Source organism: Periophthalmus magnuspinnatus, chromosome 7 (genome assembly GCF_009829125.3).
Source record: "Periophthalmus magnuspinnatus isolate fPerMag1 chromosome 7, fPerMag1.2.pri, whole genome shotgun sequence".
Lineage (NCBI taxonomy): Eukaryota > Metazoa > Chordata > Actinopteri > Gobiiformes > Gobiidae > Periophthalmus > Periophthalmus magnuspinnatus.
In genome coordinates this window covers 5,430,481-5,450,093 of record NC_047132.1, presented here as the reverse complement: position 1 = coordinate 5,450,093, position 19,613 = coordinate 5,430,481, and the positions used below count along the sequence as shown (strand labels likewise).

Here is a 19,613-nt window from a genome sequence, read left to right as displayed (position 1 = left end):
TTTCATGGTTGTGCTGGTTCATTCACCTACATAACAAGATACGCAAGTGTTTTCCATTAATAAAATAGACTATGGTGCCCCCCATAGTCTAAAAATAACCTGAACAATAAAGTGGTATAACAAATAATACTTTTGTTTTTTTTAAATAAACATTTTACACATAAAAATAACTGTATTTTTACTAGATATTATTCTTAAGATGACTTGAGGCAATAAGTGACATTTTACTACTATTTAAAACACCTGTGGCACCACTGTCTCCACAGAATCTCTGGGAAAAATTAGATATTTATTTTACACAGTGCAATGGGTGTAACATTATAAACCAATACTTATGGCAATTACATTACATTACAAGTCATCATTAGTTGAGCTTTTGTTTTGGATCACTAATCATAAGTTACTGTTGTCTGACTCTAAATAGTAAAATGTATAAGACTGAAATATAATCCAAACCAATTTTATTATCCTGGGAGTAGTCATGTATAATTTCCAGTTTTGGATGAAAAAATACACATATAAATAAACATGGTTGTGAATTATTCAGTAACATAATTCAATTGCAGGTAATGTGGTGGTGCAAAATTAAATTGCTACCAAATGATTATTAGGGCTTATACATTTGTTTATGACAATTTTACAAAACAATACTGGGATTTTTATAGTCAGCTTTAGAAATATCTTGCAACCAGTCAATATACATAGTCAACATGCTTTACTTTGAATAAGGACACAACGTAAATATGTAATATACAAACCATAAAGCTGCAGTTGCCATTCATTTTTCTATTGCATAGCTGTGGTCAGTAAGGGCTACACTCAGGCCAGCCTGGACAGTGTGAACACTTAGTGGAGGAAATCTTGCCACTGTAAAACGTGTCATAAGTGAACTGTAGGCGACAGGTTACTTTATGTATTTAAATGCCAGATTAAATCAATGTAAATGTATGATTGTGAGGTAGCAAAATGAAGAGACCTGATTCAAAATTAATGTGTTTTGGTGTCTAGATAACATTTTTAACTAACCTCTGGTTTACTTGCTAAACTGTCAGTGTTTCTGCATTGCTTCTATAGGAGACACATAATTATTAGAGAAATGCTGAACCCTTATTGAAGCTCTGCTCATTGCATTTTACATTTAGTCCCAGAAGACGATTGTGCAAATTTATCATGAGTTGTAAACTTAGCCTTTAGCTGGGGAGTGCCAACACAAAATATAAAGCAAAAAGAATGTATAAAGGAATATAAACATCAAAATATAATATGCAACTCTATTTTTGGCAAAACACATGTTTCAAGCCTAAGCTACAAGTACTACAATTTAGTCACTTCATGATATGTCAGTCATTTTGCAGAAATAAAACCATCCCTTTGTCACACTCATACACACAACTGCAATACTCAGATTAGCTGGTAACCAGGACTTAACAGGTCAAAGGGGACATGTGAGAATATGCTAAAATAATTTCATGTTTGGTCTAACACCTCCCTTTTGCCTTATTCCTTAAGTTTTCCCTCGATGAAATCTTGAATCTTGTTCATCCTCTCCTCCTGTTGGTCCAGGAGGTCCATGATGATACCCATCGGCGTCTTCTTTAGACCCACTCCCTCCATCTTGTTCTCGAGACGGTTCTTCATGTTGCGTAGTCGCAGTGATGCATGGATCAGAATTACTAAATGACAAAAATAAAAAAATCAAAGCGCTATATTATAAGCTGCTGAAATGTTAAGTGTCGCCAAATGTTCTATTCCATCCAATTTTATTCCCATGTCAGGCGGGCACATACTGTCAGGATGAGATCAAGCAGTAAAAGTAGTTCAGGCTGGATCAACAAGCCATAGCAACGCATCAACACAGTGCCCTGGGGAACCACTGAACCTGTCTCTTTGGCTCTGATCTCCTCTACTGTCTCACATGTTTTAGACAAGCCCTGCCTTTTTAAAACATTACTTACCTTTTATATTTACGATCTCATAATGAATTTAAGTGTATTGTCATTTAACTCAGCAAATGATTTAGGAATTGTATAAAAAAACAACTACACTTTAACTGAAGTCTGATTTGTAATTACAGCATAATATAACTAAATGTTAACTAAGGGTGCCTTCACGCTCATGCACGCTCGTCCCTTAGTTCTGATGATAGACCTGATTTGGTTCTGTTATAGTCCTGGTTTAGTCCTGGACTAGTTCATTTTTGATGTGGTCTATATGCAAGTGTGAACACACCTTTATGCCTTATGTAACTTACACAGCAGAGGAAATGTGATTCCAAAGATGAAGACAAGGACTCCACCGAACAGAGAAAGCACAAAGTAGCTGGTGACCATCACAGCCAACACAAACAGAGTGGGGTTCTTCTTTTTGAAGTTCTTGATGAAAGACTTGTTCTCTCCAGCCCAAACCAACCCACCAAAGATAAGAGCGACCACTGCTCCTCCCAAAAACAAGCCCAGTGGGTTCATAAACCTGTGGATAACAATAAAATACATAAATAACAGTAAAGGTGCAATTAAGGAAGTCAGGACTGAAATACATGTTTAAAAACTAAAAGATACAAAGAATAGAAAAATATTGGACTATTTACTATTGTGAAATAGCAGCACCTGCTGGTTGCCAAAAACACCGACATCCTGGAAAATGAGTGCATTGGGGCTTAAGCTCTACTCTATAATTCTCACGTCATAAACCATGATATAATCTAGAAGCCTTTGGACACTACTCAGTGATTATGGCATAGCATGACAGAATACAAACCTGTTCAAGATGCCTGATGGTTGGTAGAAGAGACAGTGTTAACAATGTGAATTGGATGGCTTAAGGATAACAAGCATTAACACACATTTTTACTTCAAAAGACCTAATTACTGTAAAAAAAACAAAAAACAAAAACAACAATATAGATTTTATTGAGCTGTGTAATATCTAAGACAACATGACAATCACGTAGCTGAATCTTTAAGCTATAAGGGCTGTAATGCGTGCATAGTCAGTGGATTACAGTTTGAGCTACAAGAATAGCAGGCTGTTATGGGTGTGGATCAGAAGGTATGCAGCCCGTGAACACAAAGCCAGGCGATGCTCTGCCCAACTTACCCAACAATGAGGAACACCACCACGGCCACGGCGAAGTAATTCGTCTGGTAGTACATTAAATTACTGATAACTCGGTTGTTCCATTTGGTCAAATCTGAAAATTCGGGTTTGCCAAAGCGATCGGTTCCGGGGAAAAAGTCATCCCACGGTCTGAGAGGCGCAAGCTCCATGTTCCCTGCCATGACTATAACATGTACAAACTCTACAGGCACGCTCTGTGACTGCTGCTGCGAGATATTTTGACAGATCAGCTGACGAGCTAGGCTAACAGCGAGGATGCTAATGTTATCGCGAGAGTTTGGGTCAACGTTGCGTTATGTTGCGCATTTCCAATATTTGAGCAATACAAATGAGTTTACATTGAAAATAACTTGTAAAAATGCGTAATGTGTTTAATTATTTAAAATTATTCTGATATTTCTGGTTTTAAAAATAATTTAGGTTTTTATTAAATTGACACTGGCACTTTATGCAAATTATATATATTAAAAGAAGTATATAATTTAATAAAATAAATAAAAACATATTTAAAAAGTGATGAAAATTACGAAAGTTTCATGTTCAGTTTGAAGACTAAGCGCAGTACCCGGAAGTCGTCGACCATCGAGGACATGGGACCGTGAAAGTATGGCGGATGCCGAGGAGCCGTAAGTGAATTTATAAGAAAAATATAATCTACCGTCACTAATCGCCATCTTAATGTCTCAGAAACAAAGCACGCTGATGTTTGCTTTACTTGTCACTTGCAGGGAGAAGAAAAGACGGAGAATAGAGGATCTGACTGAGAAGTTAGTGCTGATGCTAAATAAAGGTCTCTGACTGGCAGCAGGTTTGCGTTGCGACTGCTGGGCCAGGAGACATACAACATAAACCATTCATTTAGTGAAATCCGATCTCATTAGCCCAGTTTTCCGTGCACTTAATTAACTTGTTAACACACTGCTCATTTGTATATAAAATCATATACACCTAGATCTATTAGCTGGACCTGTTTGGCTTGGCTTTGGCTCGCTTGCTCTATAAATAGTGCAGATGATATGTGCATGTTATGTTAAATGCATTAGTGATAAGATTTTAGACTTAAGGGTTTTAGAAATACTGTACTGTAACTATAAGTCTGCTGACCACGTTTTGACAGATCTGTAAATAATCAAATGGTTTATATAATCCTTATTTAGAGCTGTCTTTAGACCTGGTTTACGAATTATTTGTGACCAGTTCTTCTTTAGACTGTTTTGGTCCTGCTTTAATCGTGATGCTGACCCAATCAATTTAAACATGATTTCGAATTGGTTTAGTCCATGTTTTATAGTAGTAGTAGTAGTAGTAGTAGTAGTTTTATGTTTTCATGTATATAGTGCCAAAGATGAAATTGGACAGTACATACAAAATACCCATGTCCAAGGCACCTAGTGTAGAGTATATAGTGAAATATTTAAATACAAGTTCAGCGTGTCCTGTTCTGCTTTGCCTCTAGAATGGCTGTTGATGGTGGACACAGTGATGTTTCTTGCGACTGGGATGGGCGGTGGAATCATGTCAAGAAGTTTTTGGAAAGACCTGGGCCATTCACCCATCCAGACTTTGAACCAAGCACTGAGGTAAATTAAGATGTCATATGACCATCATTTTGTATCATGACATCAAACAACATAGCCAAATACTGAACTGTTTATAATTTGTTTTGATTTATTTAGACCCTACAGTTCTTGTTAGAGACATGCAAGATCTTAGTTATTGGTGCTGGAGGACTTGGATGTGAACTTCTAAAAAATCTGGTATTTTAATATAAATTCATAACTGCGTAGTACTGTACATACTGCACTGTGAGCATCATTGAAAATTGCCTTTTTTGTGATTTTCTTTAGGCACTGTCTGGATTCCGTGTTATTCATGTTGTTGATATGGACACAATTGATGTGTCCAATCTCAACAGGCAGTTCCTCTTTAGGTATAAATTATTTCCAGTTAAGTAGTTTTGTTACTACTTGTCCATATCTTTATTCTTACAACGATACACATTTTGACAGGCCCAAAGATGTTGGTCGACCAAAGGCAGATGTGGCAGCTGAATTTATTAACAACCGTGTTCCTGGATGTGAAGTTGTACCGTATCCTTTAATATATATGTATATGTGTGTGTGTATGTATATATATATATATATATATATATATATATATATATATATATATATATATATATATATATATATATATATATATATATATGCATGCCCTAAATGTGCTTTAACATTAAATTTCTTTTTCCTTAACTATCTGTGCAGTCATTTCAAAAAGATACAGGATTTTGATGAGTCATTTTACAGACGTAAGTAACATTACAATTGGCTCTCATCTCCAAAGAATTGTACTTGGGAGTTAAGTAAATCAAATGTTACATTATTTTTTTTAGAGTTCCATATTATTGTCTGTGGATTGGATTCTGTTATTGCAAGGCGCTGGATGAACGGCATGCTGGTAAGATCCGGCTGTTTTAAACTATGTATAAATGTATCTTGCAATGCCAAGTAAACTGATACTGTCCTCTGTACAGATCTCCCTGTTGAGCTATGAAGATGGAGTTCTTGATTCCAGCTCTATTATTCCTCTCATTGATGGAGGGACCGAGGGCTTTAAAGGAAATGCACGAGTCATTCTGCCTGGCATGAGTGCGTGTATCGACTGCACACTGGAGCTGTATCCACCACAGGTACATCTGAATATCCATAATATATAACCAGTTCAAGTAAATGTCTTACATCTAGTATTAAGGGTGAGCCAACACATACATACCACAAGACAAGATTAAAAATGGCATAAGATGAGAGAAAATTATTATTACCGTAAATTTCGGACTACAGAGCGCACCTTGATATAAGCCGCACCAGCTAAATTTGAAGAGAAAATCAATTTTGTACATATATAAGCCGCACCTGAATAAAAGCCGCAGGTTTTCATATTGTAACATGAGACATTTACACAGAAAGACGGTGCACCGACACGCTTTTTTTTAAACTGTGCCTGAAAATTGGCACCAACACGACAACAACACGGGATGAACACATCTGCAGGTTTAGAAAATAAAGCTGCACCAACACGGAAAATCTGCTTTTATTTCCTCTGAAAACTTTTGTCGTCTTTTTACATTGACCAAGTTGGATTCATTGATGTCGAGCTCACGTGCAGTGGCTCTATTTCAGGGGTCGGCAACTCGCGGCTCCGGAGCCGTATGCGCCTCTTTCCGCCTCATACTGCGGCTCTGCGTGGCTTGGGAACTAACACAGACACAGCTCACAGTCCTGCGTAAAGAGCCCTGATTTTCAGACGCTGTGCGCACAGGGGTCAGGAGCAACTTTGGCCCGTCCCTAATGACACACTAATAAGCTCGTCCGTAGATGTATCATGAAAATCCTGCTGGAAATCGCCACAGAAATCTATTTGATGTAGTAGCGAGTATATTATCTGCTCTTGTCTCCGCGGTGACGTATCACGTATAACACATCAGACACGACGCATTAAAGTAGAGCCACAAGCGAGTGAAAATGAGCCAAAACAAAAGTCTTTGGAGATCTTTTTAACAAAGGGGAAAAGGACAACTGAGGAGCCAGAAGAAGAGACTACGACCTCCAAGAAAAAGAAAGATAAATTTAACAGACAATGCCTACTTAAAATCTGGGTTTGTCGCTACAGGTGACTCACGCGCACAGTCCGCTCTGCGTAACATACGGGAAAAGCAAATAAAGCAATGAAACCTTCAAAACTGCTTTGGCACATGGAGAATAAGCACCTGGGATTAAACGATACGCTACGAGTTTTTTTGTTGTTGTTTTTTTAAAGAAACTGCGGAGTAGAGTAGACATAATCACATAATCAGCGCGATGCATGATGCAGCGGTTTGGTGAGTTGTATTTTTTTAATGCACTTAAGTTGTTTTTGCCATATTTATCTGCCACGTGTAGAAGGCTTGTCCGTGAAAGTAAAACCTACATTATTCCGTTACATTATTGTTATTATACAGTGTTATCTTCATTTTAGATGTCAAAAAGTATTTGCGGCTCCCAGTGTTTTATTTTATGTGGAAAGTGGGTCCAAATGGCTCTTTGCGTGTTAAAGGCCGACCCCTGCTCTGTTTCCTTTCTGTTTCTTTATCTTAAAAACTGCATCATATCCATTTCATGATGCGCAAAATGATCGTTCAAAATCAAAACTAGTGAATTCTTCAGAGCAGAATCTTTCCCCACGTCTGTCTCACTTTTACGTTTACAGCTAGAGAGCGCCCCCCAGGGTCCGTTATCCAGTAAAATTCCATATATAAGCCGCACTGCTGTAAAAGCCGCAGGGTTCAAAGCGTGGAAAAAAAGTAGCGGCTTATAATCCGAAATTTACGGTATTATTGCCATTTTTATATAATAACATATTCCTCATCATTTGTGCACTCTTCAGCTAGTTACTGGTTGGAGATTGATAGTAAATTAGACATGAAAAATATCACAATAATTGTCCAGAGGGACACAGATCTTGTGGCCTGTGAGCTTGCAAGATTGTGTTTCATCCCTATCTAATAATAATGATGATAGACAAAATAAATCTGTCAAATGTATAATTAGTATTCTATAAAAGAAGACAAAACAAAATGACCAAGTCAAAGTAATCATCTTGTGTTCTGATGCAATGACTGAATAACTCAAATAGCAATAATAGTCCGATTTACCTTAGTTTCCTTGGTTTTAAAAACGTAATGTTGTTTGTTTTTTTGTTTTTTTTTTTGTTTTATCTTATTCTTCACAGATCAATTTTCCCATGTGTACCATTGCCTCAATGCCAAGGATACCAGAGCACTGTATTGAATATGCCAGAGTCTTACAGTGGCCTAAAGAAAAGCCATTTGGTGGTAAATAGATTAATTTTACATATCTAATATAAATGAAATATTTCAGAAATTGCCTTGATTAATTTTTGTATGTCTCAATTTCCTGACTTTATCTATTATCTTCACAGAAATCAGTTTAGATGGAGACAATCCAGAGCATATTCAGTGGGTGTTTGCAAAAGCGCTGGAAAGAGCTGCAGAGTTTAACATAACTGGAGTGACGTACAGATTAACCCAAGGTGAGGGCACAAACAAAATGTAATGATATGATTTAAATTGGACTGCCTATTAAGCACATTGGGCAGTTTGAGTTGTTGTAAATGTGCTACATACCGTAACTAAAATGAACACCAACACTGACAGGCGTTGTGAAGAGGATCATCCCCGCTGTGGCCTCAACAAATGCTGTTATTGCTGGTGAAATATATATATATTTTTTATTCACATTTGTCCTGCTTATTCTCTCTCTAATTATTTGCCATTTTTGCAGCTGCCTGTGCCACAGAAGTTTTTAAAATTGCTTCAAGGTTTTTTTTGAAATTTTAATGCAGTATTTAACCTTCCAACCCTGTAGACATATAATTACTGCTCTTTCCTTCTTCCACAGTGCATATATTCCTTTAAATAATTACATGGTCTTTAATGACGTGGACGGGCTTTACACTTACACCTTTGAAGCAGAGCGAAAGGTGGGTGATAGATTCAACCATAATTTTGGTTTGATTTTATGCTTTCATATTTTTCTGAACATCTTGTGTTTTCCTTTTGTAGGACAATTGTTCAGCCTGTAGCCAGGTGCCTCAAGATCTCCAGTTCCGTCCATCTGCTAAATTACAGGAGGTTTTAGAGTATTTAACAGAGAATTCCTCTTTGTAAGTACTCTAGTTTAGACAAAAATATCTTGCCAGGTTTTGGTTTTCACTAAAGTAGAACATATTTCTGTACTTTTCTAGGCAGATGAAGTCACCTGCTATTACAACAACTCTTGAAGGAAAGAATAAGACACTATATTTGCAGGTAATTACAATTTATTTATATATCAGTTGGACTTTACCGTGCAGCAATAGCATGGGAATGGCATGATAACTGGGATGCATATTATAAGTCTTCAGGCTTAGGGTTTAGATCATAGACTGTATATAAATAGACATCAACTCTGGCTCCAATTCACTTTCTATTGAAAAAATGTCACCCTTCTCTCTGTAATTCCTGATGTCAGGCTTTTCAGTTTGGTCTAATGTTCGTATTAAGCCGCTCTACATGATCCCGTGTTTTTATTTTACTATTTTGTCTGTAAATTAAGATATGAACGCTAATGACAGACAAATCAGGTGCCCTCTTTCCCAGTGGTTGCTCCTGCTAGTTTTAGCAACAGGTTTGATTGGCAGCGTTGTGAATTGCCTGCTCCCTGCCAAACCAGCAGTGTGGCCATTACCTTCAACAGCCTCGATCCAGATTGGCTCTTTGTTTGCAATGATACTTGCGATCGGAATTTCAAATCTGGAACTCGGCTCCAAATTGGCCGTTATAATTGTTAGCCTTGATGAGATTCATTTGACTGGAGCCGAGTGCTGTGGGTGACGTCACACTCACTTAGTCCACGTCTTTATACAGTCTGTGGTTTAGATATGAATTATGTTCAAGATTATTTATATAAACATGAAATAAAGTAGGATGACAGATCAGTCACATTCACATCATGATTAATATGTAACTACATATTTTTGTTACCATGCTATTGCCATTTTATTATCACGCTATTACTGTGCTTTGAAGTGCAACTACTGTTTCTTACCTTAGTACCAGAATTCTACCAAATGTTACATGTCGTACTTTTTTCTTAGACTGTTAAATCGATTGAAGAGCGCACTAGGCCGAATTTGTGCAAGACATTAAAAGGTAAGTGTCTACGTGGCTAAGCTATGGTCAAATTTTAATTATAAATTGAATCATATATTTTTTTTATATTTCAGAGCTGGGCTTGTCTGACGGGCAGGAGCTCGCTGTGGCTGATGTTACTACACCCCAGACCGTTTTATTCAAGCTGAACTTCATTGCTTGATAACTTTATTGTTCTTCTTCAAAGCACTGATCTCTCTAAGTAACTTTACCATGTCTTTAGAGTAGTCTATTTAAAGCAATGGTGTAAATAAGGTGTTTAAGCTCTTGTGTTGTCTCATACAAGAGAACAGTAATCACTTGACTCTGTTTTTCTATTAGTCTTTAGTTTGTATTTGTGTATTTTTATGCAGATTTCCCTGTCAGTCACATAAGTAATGATGTGTTCTGTTGTAATAAAGCTTTTATTATGGACATATATGCTTTAGACATCACATTTCTGTATTTGCAAATGCAGCTGTATCGCTTGCCTTTGTATGAACACAGTACAAAGTATGACTGGATAAAGTGTATTAAATAAAACTGCTCATGTCAAATTACTCTGTTTTGCTGGTTGCACTTTACAGCAAAGTAACTCAGATACACTTTACACTACATGGAAATGTGTCCACAGCATTTGACCAATCCCTCATTGGCCCTCTCCAGATGTTGAGCTGGAGCTACTTTAGCTGGAGGATTTTAACGATTGTGGGATAAGTGCCTTTTGCAATCCTGTTTCCATATTGCCTTTAAATAACTAATCATTACTTGGCAATTTACAGCCTTTATATTGCAGTGTTGCAGTTAATGTTACAAATAATAATTTTACCACAAATTACCTTTAACTAAACTAAATGGCGCACGTGTTCTGTGTCCATGCGCTTTTGTATGTGAATATTTACCAAACCAGTTTTAGTCCTGTTACCGTGTTATTATAGCTCCTTAAAATGCTACATAAATACATAAAAGTAAATATTTTGCGTTGAATAAAAACGTACGGAGACATTTCCCTAATCTTTTCGTCCACTTGGGTCGGAGTGACAGGATGTAAGAGCGCCCTAAGCTTCTTACGCACTAATGAAAGTGGACACATATTGTCCGAGAGACAGATGGTTTGAGTCTTGATTAAGTTTTAATTTTCCTGCCCACTCAAAGCTGACAGCCCTCAGCTCATCAATCCAAGCAGCGCATCTATCTCGACATCTCCACTGAGCATATCTCCAGGGGAACAAACGTGTGCGTAAAATGAAAAGGTCGGGTAATTGGTTGACTGTCATCTCAAGTGGTCGATAATTAGGGGAGCAACGGTGAATTGCCTATGGTTTATTTAAAATTTTTTTTTTACTCTGCTTGGTTTTTAACTTCTAAAGCTGGAGGATAACGACGTAGAAAACACCAAAAGCAACTTTTACGCACAGAGATCCAAGAAGTAAAGTAGCCAAGACAACTGAAAGGGTGTGGTATTCGAGTAACGAGGTAAGTCTTCAGACTAACTCAATCCTGACCTATTTGGGCTTAATTTTACAAAACATTTGACATCGTAATTGTTTGTTTCAGCCTGCTTTGTCAACATGCACCAACTGCAATTTCATTTGACAAAGAATAAGGTGATCACATAAGTGGACTGATCTAGTCTTGTATTGCTCTTTGTTATAATCATAATGGAGCAGGTGAAGTCTACACAGAATAAGATGAGATTAGACCCTGTAGCTGTTACAAGACCAAGAGGCTGAAACTTCACAATGTACAACAAAATTAAAGCAATATTTAAAGCACAGATATTACATTATTTCCTGATCTATGTTATAACATGTTTCCTCATCAAAAACAGACCTGGATTTGTGTTTTGTTTCATTCACACATGTTTGACACACAAACCCTGCAGATTTAGGCAGAGTTCTTCTCTCAAATGGAAACCACACTGTTCCACCTTGTGATGTCATGTGGTAATACAGGAAGTGCTCCACTGTGTTTTTAAACTTTGTACACCTTCACTACAAGAATTTGGATAATTTCAACCCTGGAATTGCCTATCTCTATTGAACCAAAGGTAAACGGAGCTGTTAACTTAAAAACTACTATTAGCTTTGATGATGTAGACAGACTAATAAACCAGGATTACTCTAACATGTGTGAATGAAACAAAACACAACTCCAGGTATATTTTTTAGAAGGTAACAACATTATAACACAGCTTAAAGCTCACAAGAGTCTAGTTTGCATAATACAGGACCTTTAAACATAAAACAAAACGCTTAAAATGTATGTAATATAAATACAAGTTTGATACAATATACATCCATCACTGTTACCTTTCATCAGTATATGTTTTTGTGTAGGTGAAGTAAAAAACATGTGGCCGTTGCACTGCCTCGCCCTCCTGCTCTGTGTGGTGGCTCTGTGCATTCAGATAGTGGACTGTGGCAACCAAAGCTCCAGAGGAGAGACAGGTAACAGGCCCAGACCACAGGCCTCCAGGGGCTCATTAGACCTGCTGGTCACCCTCTTACAGACAGTTTGAAGAACAGCTCTCTCCTACTGTTCTGAGAAAAGTCATCTTTAGTTTGACCGTATGTATTGTGTTATGAATAGAGACTTAATTAACAAATACTTAATGAGCCACTTACTGAGCCTGAATTATTCTCAGTGATAAGGATTGTTTCTCTTGGCTTTATCTTTATGTGTACAGGGGAACCTAATGAGAGCATGTAGACTTTCTTTTTCATGAGTGCCCTGTCCAAAATACAATACAAACAAAAACAAAACTAATAAGTATATAAGTCCATATAAAACACTAAAAACAGGTGCAGGTGCATGTATAACAGTTTGTTACCAGATTATTAAATTATGATTATGGCAGAAAATTATCCCATTTTGCTTTTCCTTGAAGTATATTCCATTTTCCGTCTTAGTTCTGGTGTAGCTTGTCCTTAGCCTTATACAGTCTTGTGATCTGGTATTAAATGTTCTAGTATCAGTGGTTAACAAGCAGGTGAGGGATTCTGGCAGTGTTTGAAATAGTCCCTTATAGATACATTTCATACAGTGGTGTTCTCCTCTATTAGACAGTGATGGTCAACCCAGTCAAAACTACTTACCGGTAATTAAAGGGTTATGAGTTAGAGTTAGGGTATTAATTAAGCCGTTACTAACTCTGAATTCTTTATAAACTGTTTCTTATGAATGAAGTCTTTGTTCATTTTTTATTCAGGCTCCTTAAAGTGTAGTTATTATAAAGTGCTACCATATAGTTCTTTCTTTTACATAGTCTTCTCCAGCTGGCTCACATGAATCACTTATATACCACATACCTCTCTATTCATTTGCATGTAATGTATTTGGATTGTGCTTTGATTTTTAGTCTGTTCAATCCTGAACATCTGACCCTGCAGCTGTTGGAGAACGAGCACATAAACAGCAAAATGCACTCAGTGGGTTTGCAATAGCTTTGTCCAATTCAACCACAGAATTCACTGGACAATGATACATGGAAACAAATGCACAGTTCCCTTGCGTATCTTGCACATCATGTCTACAGATCCAGGGCACTCACAATTACTGCTGTTCTCCTTAAATTCATTCTGATATCTGGATCTGAATACCAGCACCTCCCTGCATTTGTTAAACCATTTTGAACCTCCAGGTGGTGCTATAGCGTAACAAATTAACACATCAGGTGATAGAGACCCTTCTTGTCATCCACTATACATTGGATGGAAATACAAGAAGAATTCAAATGTCTCTTTGCATCAAGAGTCATAAAACTTATTTAAACTTGACATAAAATCCATTCTGTGACTTCCTGTCCCTCTCCTCAGGGTCATCACAGGAAAGGACAGGGACTTGTGAAGTGGTTGCAGCTCATCGATGCTGCAACAAGAACAAGATTGAAGAACGCTCTCAAACAGTCAAGTGCTCTTGCTTTCCAGGACAGGTGGCCGGCACAACAAGGGCCTTACCCTCTTGTGTGGAAGGTAATATTAGGTGCATACTCTTCTCAACGCCCCCTTATAGTATGAATGTGTTATTGACCGGACAAAGGCTGCACTCAGATTTACGCACACCATATCAAAATTGGGACTAAAAACGTTTATATTCTACAGTTTGATGTTGCCATAATCAGTGGTGTAGCATGGGCCTATGTAATTATACTGGAGATGTATTATTATTTGAAGAAATCCAAAATCCAAAATAGAAACTCACAAACGCTGAACATTACTAAGGGATTTCGCCCACAAATCTACAAGATTTCATGTTTTAAAGCTGACCTATTCTGCAAAATCAACTTTTCAGAGCCTGATTCATGCATGTTTACGCAATAACCGCTTATTTTCCAGACGCAACATTACACATGAATCCCCGTTTGCACCGCCACCAGCATCCAATCATTGCTTTATACTTACTTTGTTCTCCAATTTTACTTTCACAATCGAAATCCGCTACTCGCCAGTGTGATCCGCAGCTATCTATAGGAAGGGCCAACAGCTCCACGGCTCTTTGTTGTGATGACTTTTACGCCAACGTCAGCTCCCATTGGACACCGCCGTTTTCGAACACAAAAGTCAGCAGATTTCTTCCTTTTATTAAGTCATTTTAGATGAATATTATGATTTAAAATTAAAACATAATGATCCACGGGTGTAATGGATTATAACTATATAGCAAAGACAAGCACAATATGTCTTCTTTAAAGTCAGTTCAACTAAAAACAATCACCTGTTTGGAGTTAGATAATGGCACCAGTTTCTGAAGCCGATGGGAAAAAATAACTCGAGTTTTGATTGTTTACACTAACAGACATTGAGCTTTCATGTGGATAGACCTAGTAATTACAGAACTATTAACCGTTAACGCGGGCCACAAATCTGTTATCTGACAGTTAAACCGAATTTTCACCTTTAAACTATAGGGAGTCTTGTGACGCCACGTGAACTCAACCTCTAAAAACATTTGACGATATGTTATTTTGGATAAATTTTGACATTGTGATTCAGTGCTTCTCCGATTCAGATACTCTTCCCCACCCACTCCTTTTGGTAAACCTCTGTAAGGTTCGAAATCATGATCTGGCTTGGAGAAAATTGTTATATGTAGTCTCTTTAGCGCTGGATCTATTGGTGGTTTTCAAATTCTCGAATGTGATGATGTCATGCTCCCAGATGAGGGGCAAGAGCCAGTTTTTCCCATTGATCTCATTGCACTTTGGCATGAAATATCCAGAGGGTAAATTCACAAATGTTGAACCTCATCATTTCTATTCACTGTACTACTCTATTACAACAAAAGTCAGCATTTTACAAGATTAATTATAGCTGCCCCCATCTGTATTAAGTAATATTGACCTATAGAATGTTGCGATCCAATCTGAAACCCAGCAATAGGACTCAAGTTCCAAGTCATGTCTGCATCAGGACAAAACCAGGACGAGTATGAAGAACACATCCTTACAGTGCTTCTCACATTGGAGTAGTGGTGGGTGGGGTGGTACATGTGATTGAGATTAGGGTTTTCAGCTCTTTTGAGAGGCTCTTTGTCAGGAGTGACCTTGTCTGGTTGTGTGTTGTTCACCAGCATCCATTGTCCGTCAGAAGTGGTGGTGTAAAATGGAGCCGTGTCTGGAGGGGGAGGAGTGCCGAGTTCTCCCTGACCTCACGGGCTGGTCATGCATCTCCGGGAACAAAGTCAAGACCACCAAGGTGAGCTGTGACTAGTCTGTTAAAAAAATGTATTTATTAAAGCGTTATGTCTGGATTCAACAGGTCAATCAATAGGTTCAGTAGGTTGCGTTCATGTTCTTGAATTTGATATCATAATTTCAGATGGAGGTGTTATAACGCATGATTCGCTGTTTTTCGAAGTAAAAGCCAAAGCCAAACAAATTCCAAAATCCACATGTTAAACCCATAGACTGCTTCAATTCTTTTTACAGTGAAAAATTGTCACCCCTCTCTCTGTAACTTCTGCTGTCAGACTCGTCATTTTCGTCTTAAAATGTTCATATTAACCCGCTCTACATGATCCTGGTGTTTTTATTTGTGAATCAAGATACGAACATTAACAACAGACAAATCAGGTGCCTTCTTTCTCCGAGGTCACTCCCGCTTTCGTTAGCAACAGGTTTGATTGACAGCGTTGCTAAGCGCCTGCTCCCTGTTAAACCAGAGGTGCGGACAGGAAGGGAAGTAACCTTGCTCCAGATTGGCTCTTTGGTTGCTATGATACTCACGGTCAGAAGTCCAAATATGTAACTCAGCTCCAAATTCTCCGCTATAACCGTTAGCTTCGATGAGCTTCATTTGGCTGGAGCTGAACGCTGTGGGTGACGTCACACTTAGTCCACTTCTTTATACAGTCTATGGTTAAACATCATCATTATTGGTTCAGGATTCAGGTCACAAACTTGTCAAATTAATCTTGTGAACAATGTCACACTGTAGAATATCTAATCTGAGGTTTAGACTCCAAAAACTGTATTTATTCAGTCTAAAAACAAAGTGTTATTTATCAATGCAACCATTCCCAAACTTTCCTGGTCAGTACCTCTTTACAATCTGCAACAAACATTGCAAAATTAAATCGATGCCAGTGATGAAACATTTAAAGTATATTTATATTTGACTAGTTTTTCTATTTCTAAGCCTAATTTTACCAATATATATTTTTTCACTAGCAACAAATACTTTAAAACGGTCATGATTTTTAAATATTTTGAAATCATCTTGCATTGAAAACCCTGCTCTATACACCAGTTTTAATCACTTTTTATCGCTGTGCAAATATAAGGCTGAATCCAGATTATAGTGCTTTTTATAGTAAGCTCCTCTTTAATTCAGAGAGACTTCACAATCAGCTGCACTCCGCTCTCTCAGTGGCCATCTCCCCCTTCAGCTCAGCTCTTGGCACAATGGGCTCAGGGATACTAATTCTATAATCTGATAGATATGAACACACAGGATATATAAACTAAAACTGATGTATAAAACACCAAAGTCTGACATCCAAATACAGGAGCATTTTTATCTGGGACATGTAGAGACAGAAGTTCAAATTGTGATTTTTATTGTGATCAAGTGTAAGCCATGGGACTGTTAAAGGGCCCATGTTATGTCATTTTCTGATGTATAAAATAATGGTATTTCCTCATGAAAAACAGACCTGGAGTTGTGTTTTGTTTCATTCACACATGTTTAACACACAAATCCTGCATATTTAGACTGAGTTCTTCTCAAACAGAAAACACTCTGTTCCACCTTGTGATGTCATCATGTGCTAATACAGGAAGTGCTCCACTGTGTTTTTAAACTCCACACACTCATTCACTACAAAAACTGAATTTTTTACATGATCCTTGGGGTTATACATTCCTGTTTTCAAATGTTTAAAGCTACAATGCGTAACTTTGCTGGCGGTAGGGTATGTCAACTGTATGTTTCCTTGTAGATGTCATTGCTCGCCTGAGATATTCCACAGTAAGGCATTAAACTTATGTATCTCACATTTATTTCATTATAGATACAAATTATAATTGCTAAAACAATTGCTTGAAAAACATGCATACTTACTAAAAACAGAGTCGCCTCTCCGTAGATGTGACTTGTATCTTGGCCTTGCAGAAAAGTTACACAGTGCAGCTTTAAATGCACTCCTGGTTTCCACCTTGAGATACTGCTCAGACATTTTTTCCCTCATATATAATCCAGAACTAAAAATGTTTAATCAATTCTGTTGTAAAAATAGGTACACCCACAGATATTGACTCGAGTGAAACTGCTACTTTTGCCAATACGTCTAATTCAACAGGAGGTTCAGACAAAGCCCCGTCTGCTTTTTGTCAATGGAGCTCGAAACAACTGAACGAGTTATGTGGCACTTAAAGGAGCTGTACCTAATTTATTACTGTTATTATTATTAACTTGTACAACATTTTAAACAGTTTGCAGTTGTCCCAAGGTATTCCTCAGTTAGTTTCTGCACTCGGATTAGGATTGTCATTATTCACCACGATGAGTTTATAAGCTCTATTCACCACTCTCAAAGACCAGTGTGGAGTTTTGCCGTCACGGTCAAGCTAACAACAACCAGCATGTTAACAATATTGTACTGTGCATATTTGATTAGGACTGAAAAGTAAAAGCATTTTTTATTATTGTTTGAGACCTGCTGAAAAGGCTGAGGGTTTATTTTTAACATGTTTGTAGTTTCAGCAGACAAGAATATAAAATAAACACTGCTAGGGGAAAAAAAAACAAAAAACTAATTCAGTTGTTTCTGTTGAACAAAATTCAGCACAAATCTTTATTATCAACATCACTACGTTTGATGCATTATTAGATCTCAAAATCAGCGTGAAATACTTTTACTTTTTAGTCATTAAGTACATTTTTCAAACACGTTCTTTAATACTTTTACTTAAATAGATTTTTTCTTGTGATACTTTTACTTTTATTATTATATTACTTTTATTTTTTTCCTCTGGTATCTGTTCTTTTACTTAACAAAGCTGAGTACTTCTTCCACCGCTTCAGCAGAAATACTTCGATATACTCAAGAGCAGTTTATACCATATATCTGTACTGGTGCAAGACAAATTTAGCTCAAATACATGGAAAAAAAAATCAGGTACCGTGCCTCTAACACTCCTATAAACCCACACAGCATACGGATTAACCTTAGAATATAATGATGTACGTGTTTTACTTAACCATATCTTGTTGCAGAAACATATCACTATTTGCTTGTGTCTTTAGGTGGCCCGATAGCAAAGCAGAGGAGGCATTTTAACAGTACAAGTCTGTGGAAGCAGTCACCTCCATGTACATGGGACCCTGAGGACAGCGAACGCCTCACCAGATAGGCCAAAACAATATAGATTTAATTAGATATCTCCTGGCTGAGCTTTCAAACCGCGGGAACTCGTTATTTTAATTTCCTTTAGCTCAAGCACACTTCTAGTCTGGATTAATCCCATGGAGTGGACAATCTATTAGCGGCTCAGCACAGATAAAATGACGTGGCTGCTTTTTTTAGACATCAGAAAGGAAATCTCTTGCTGAAGTCACTGTTGGAGACTTGATATTCTGGGCATATTGTGATGCACTCAATCAAAGTTTGGATGGGTCCACTGCAGACTTTGAGAGATGGAGGTTTTAGTGGATTTTCAGGTGCTTCTGTGTGAATCCAGCAGGCGACTTTTCTTTCTGCCAATCAAAGCCGGGAGCTCACAAACACTGAGAAATTTATGAGTAGGTCGCGTTGGTGGATGAATACCTGGAGTTTGGTAAAGGGGTCAGATCCCTTTAGACTTCTCTTCCCACAACGAGATATTCATACAAACACAACCGCTTTTCAACTCAGCCGCTTGGACAGGCCGCTACCTGCAAGGCTGTGATGGCGCGCACTCAAACATGATGCAAAACAAGGAGCGTTTGAAATGCTAATCGCTCGGAGAAAGGCGGGTGGGGACGAGACTGGCGGCTTCTTCACTGCTGAGAGTATTTACATCACGCTTTTGTTTGTCTCTCTAAACCGAGCGCTCCTGTGGTGGGGACGCCGCTTATAGTAATGATGGGAAACAGAAGAGACGCTGTGCCTCCCAGCCAATGCTCCAACGGGACAAACTGTTTAGCATTATTCCCTCTTGATCTGCTTTGGGGTTCTTATGAATCACTTCTCTTCCTTCAGACCCGCCCTGATTGCTTTCTTTTATCTACTCACTCCAGTGTGTTTGGCACCTTTGCTATAGAGAGGCGTTTTGCACACTAACACAGTA

At 37.8% G+C, this 19,613-nt stretch overlaps 3 protein-coding genes across 5 annotated transcripts; 2 read left to right on the top strand and 1 right to left on the bottom strand.

Annotated features, from left to right (window-relative positions):
- Positions 1–75: 75 nt before the first annotated feature.
- On the bottom strand, positions 76–3,387 carry LOC117373759 (PRA1 family protein 3-like). The gene is made up of 3 exons (XM_033969859.2): positions 3,097–3,387; positions 2,252–2,469; positions 76–1,673 (listed from the first exon to the last, which is right to left on the bottom strand). Exons 1-3 carry the CDS (start codon positions 3,276–3,278, stop codon positions 1,498–1,500), a joined length of 576 nt encoding a protein of 191 aa, XP_033825750.1. The 5' UTR covers positions 3,279–3,387; the 3' UTR covers positions 76–1,497.
- A 286-nt stretch (positions 3,388–3,673) lies between these two features.
- uba3 (ubiquitin-like modifier activating enzyme 3) lies at positions 3,674–10,404 on the top strand. 3 transcript variants are annotated; one of them, XM_033969729.2, is made up of 18 exons: positions 3,674–3,743; positions 3,846–3,884; positions 4,574–4,697; positions 4,794–4,874; positions 4,965–5,047; positions 5,127–5,207; positions 5,382–5,425; positions 5,510–5,574; positions 5,651–5,806; positions 7,885–7,987; positions 8,095–8,205; positions 8,330–8,383; positions 8,457–8,493; positions 8,574–8,655; positions 8,738–8,838; positions 8,920–8,983; positions 9,811–9,865; positions 9,940–10,404. In XM_033969729.2, exons 1-18 carry the CDS (start codon positions 3,724–3,726, stop codon positions 10,026–10,028), a joined length of 1,389 nt encoding a protein of 462 aa, XP_033825620.1. In that variant the 5' UTR covers positions 3,674–3,723; the 3' UTR covers positions 10,029–10,404. The 3 variants fall into 3 exon arrangements, 2 of the variants coding, with proteins under 2 accessions (XP_033825620.1, XP_033825621.1); XM_033969730.2 differs by having other exon boundaries at positions 3,692–3,743; positions 3,846–3,907; XR_008648738.1 differs by lacking the exon at positions 9,940–10,404 and having other exon boundaries at positions 8,738–8,842; positions 8,924–8,983.
- Positions 10,405–11,089: 685 nt separating this feature from the next.
- On the top strand, positions 11,090–19,172 carry LOC117373885 (chemokine-like protein TAFA-4). The gene is made up of 5 exons (XM_033970008.2): positions 11,090–11,102; positions 12,184–12,294; positions 13,663–13,818; positions 15,416–15,540; positions 18,592–19,172. Exons 1-5 carry the CDS (start codon positions 11,090–11,092, stop codon positions 18,601–18,603), a joined length of 417 nt encoding a protein of 138 aa, XP_033825899.1. The 3' UTR covers positions 18,604–19,172.
- Positions 19,173–19,613: the final 441 nt, after the last annotated feature.

Coding starts and splice junctions, on each gene's coding strand:
- LOC117373759 (XM_033969859.2), bottom strand. CDS start 3,278: ATGGCAGGGAACATGGAGCTTGCGCCTCTCAGACCGTGGGATGACTTT. Junction 2,470..3,096: donor GTGGTGTTCCTCATTGTTGG/GTAAGTTGGGCA, acceptor TGTTATCCACAG/GTTTATGAACCCACTGGGCT. Junction 1,674..2,251: donor AATCACATTTCCTCTGCTGT/GTAAGTTACATA, acceptor TTTGTCATTTAG/TAATTCTGATCCATGCATCA.
- uba3 (XM_033969729.2), top strand. CDS start 3,724: ATGGCGGATGCCGAGGAGCC. Junction 8,206..8,329: donor GACGTACAGATTAACCCAAG/GTGAGGGCACAA, acceptor CAACACTGACAG/GCGTTGTGAAGAGGATCATC. Junction 9,866..9,939: donor TTTGTGCAAGACATTAAAAG/GTAAGTGTCTAC, acceptor TTTATATTTCAG/AGCTGGGCTTGTCTGACGGG.
- LOC117373885 (XM_033970008.2), top strand. Junction 12,295..13,662: donor AAGCTCCAGAGGAGAGACAG/GTAACAGGCCCA, acceptor CCCTCTCCTCAG/GGTCATCACAGGAAAGGACA. Junction 13,819..15,415: donor CTTACCCTCTTGTGTGGAAG/GTAATATTAGGT, acceptor GTTGTTCACCAG/CATCCATTGTCCGTCAGAAG.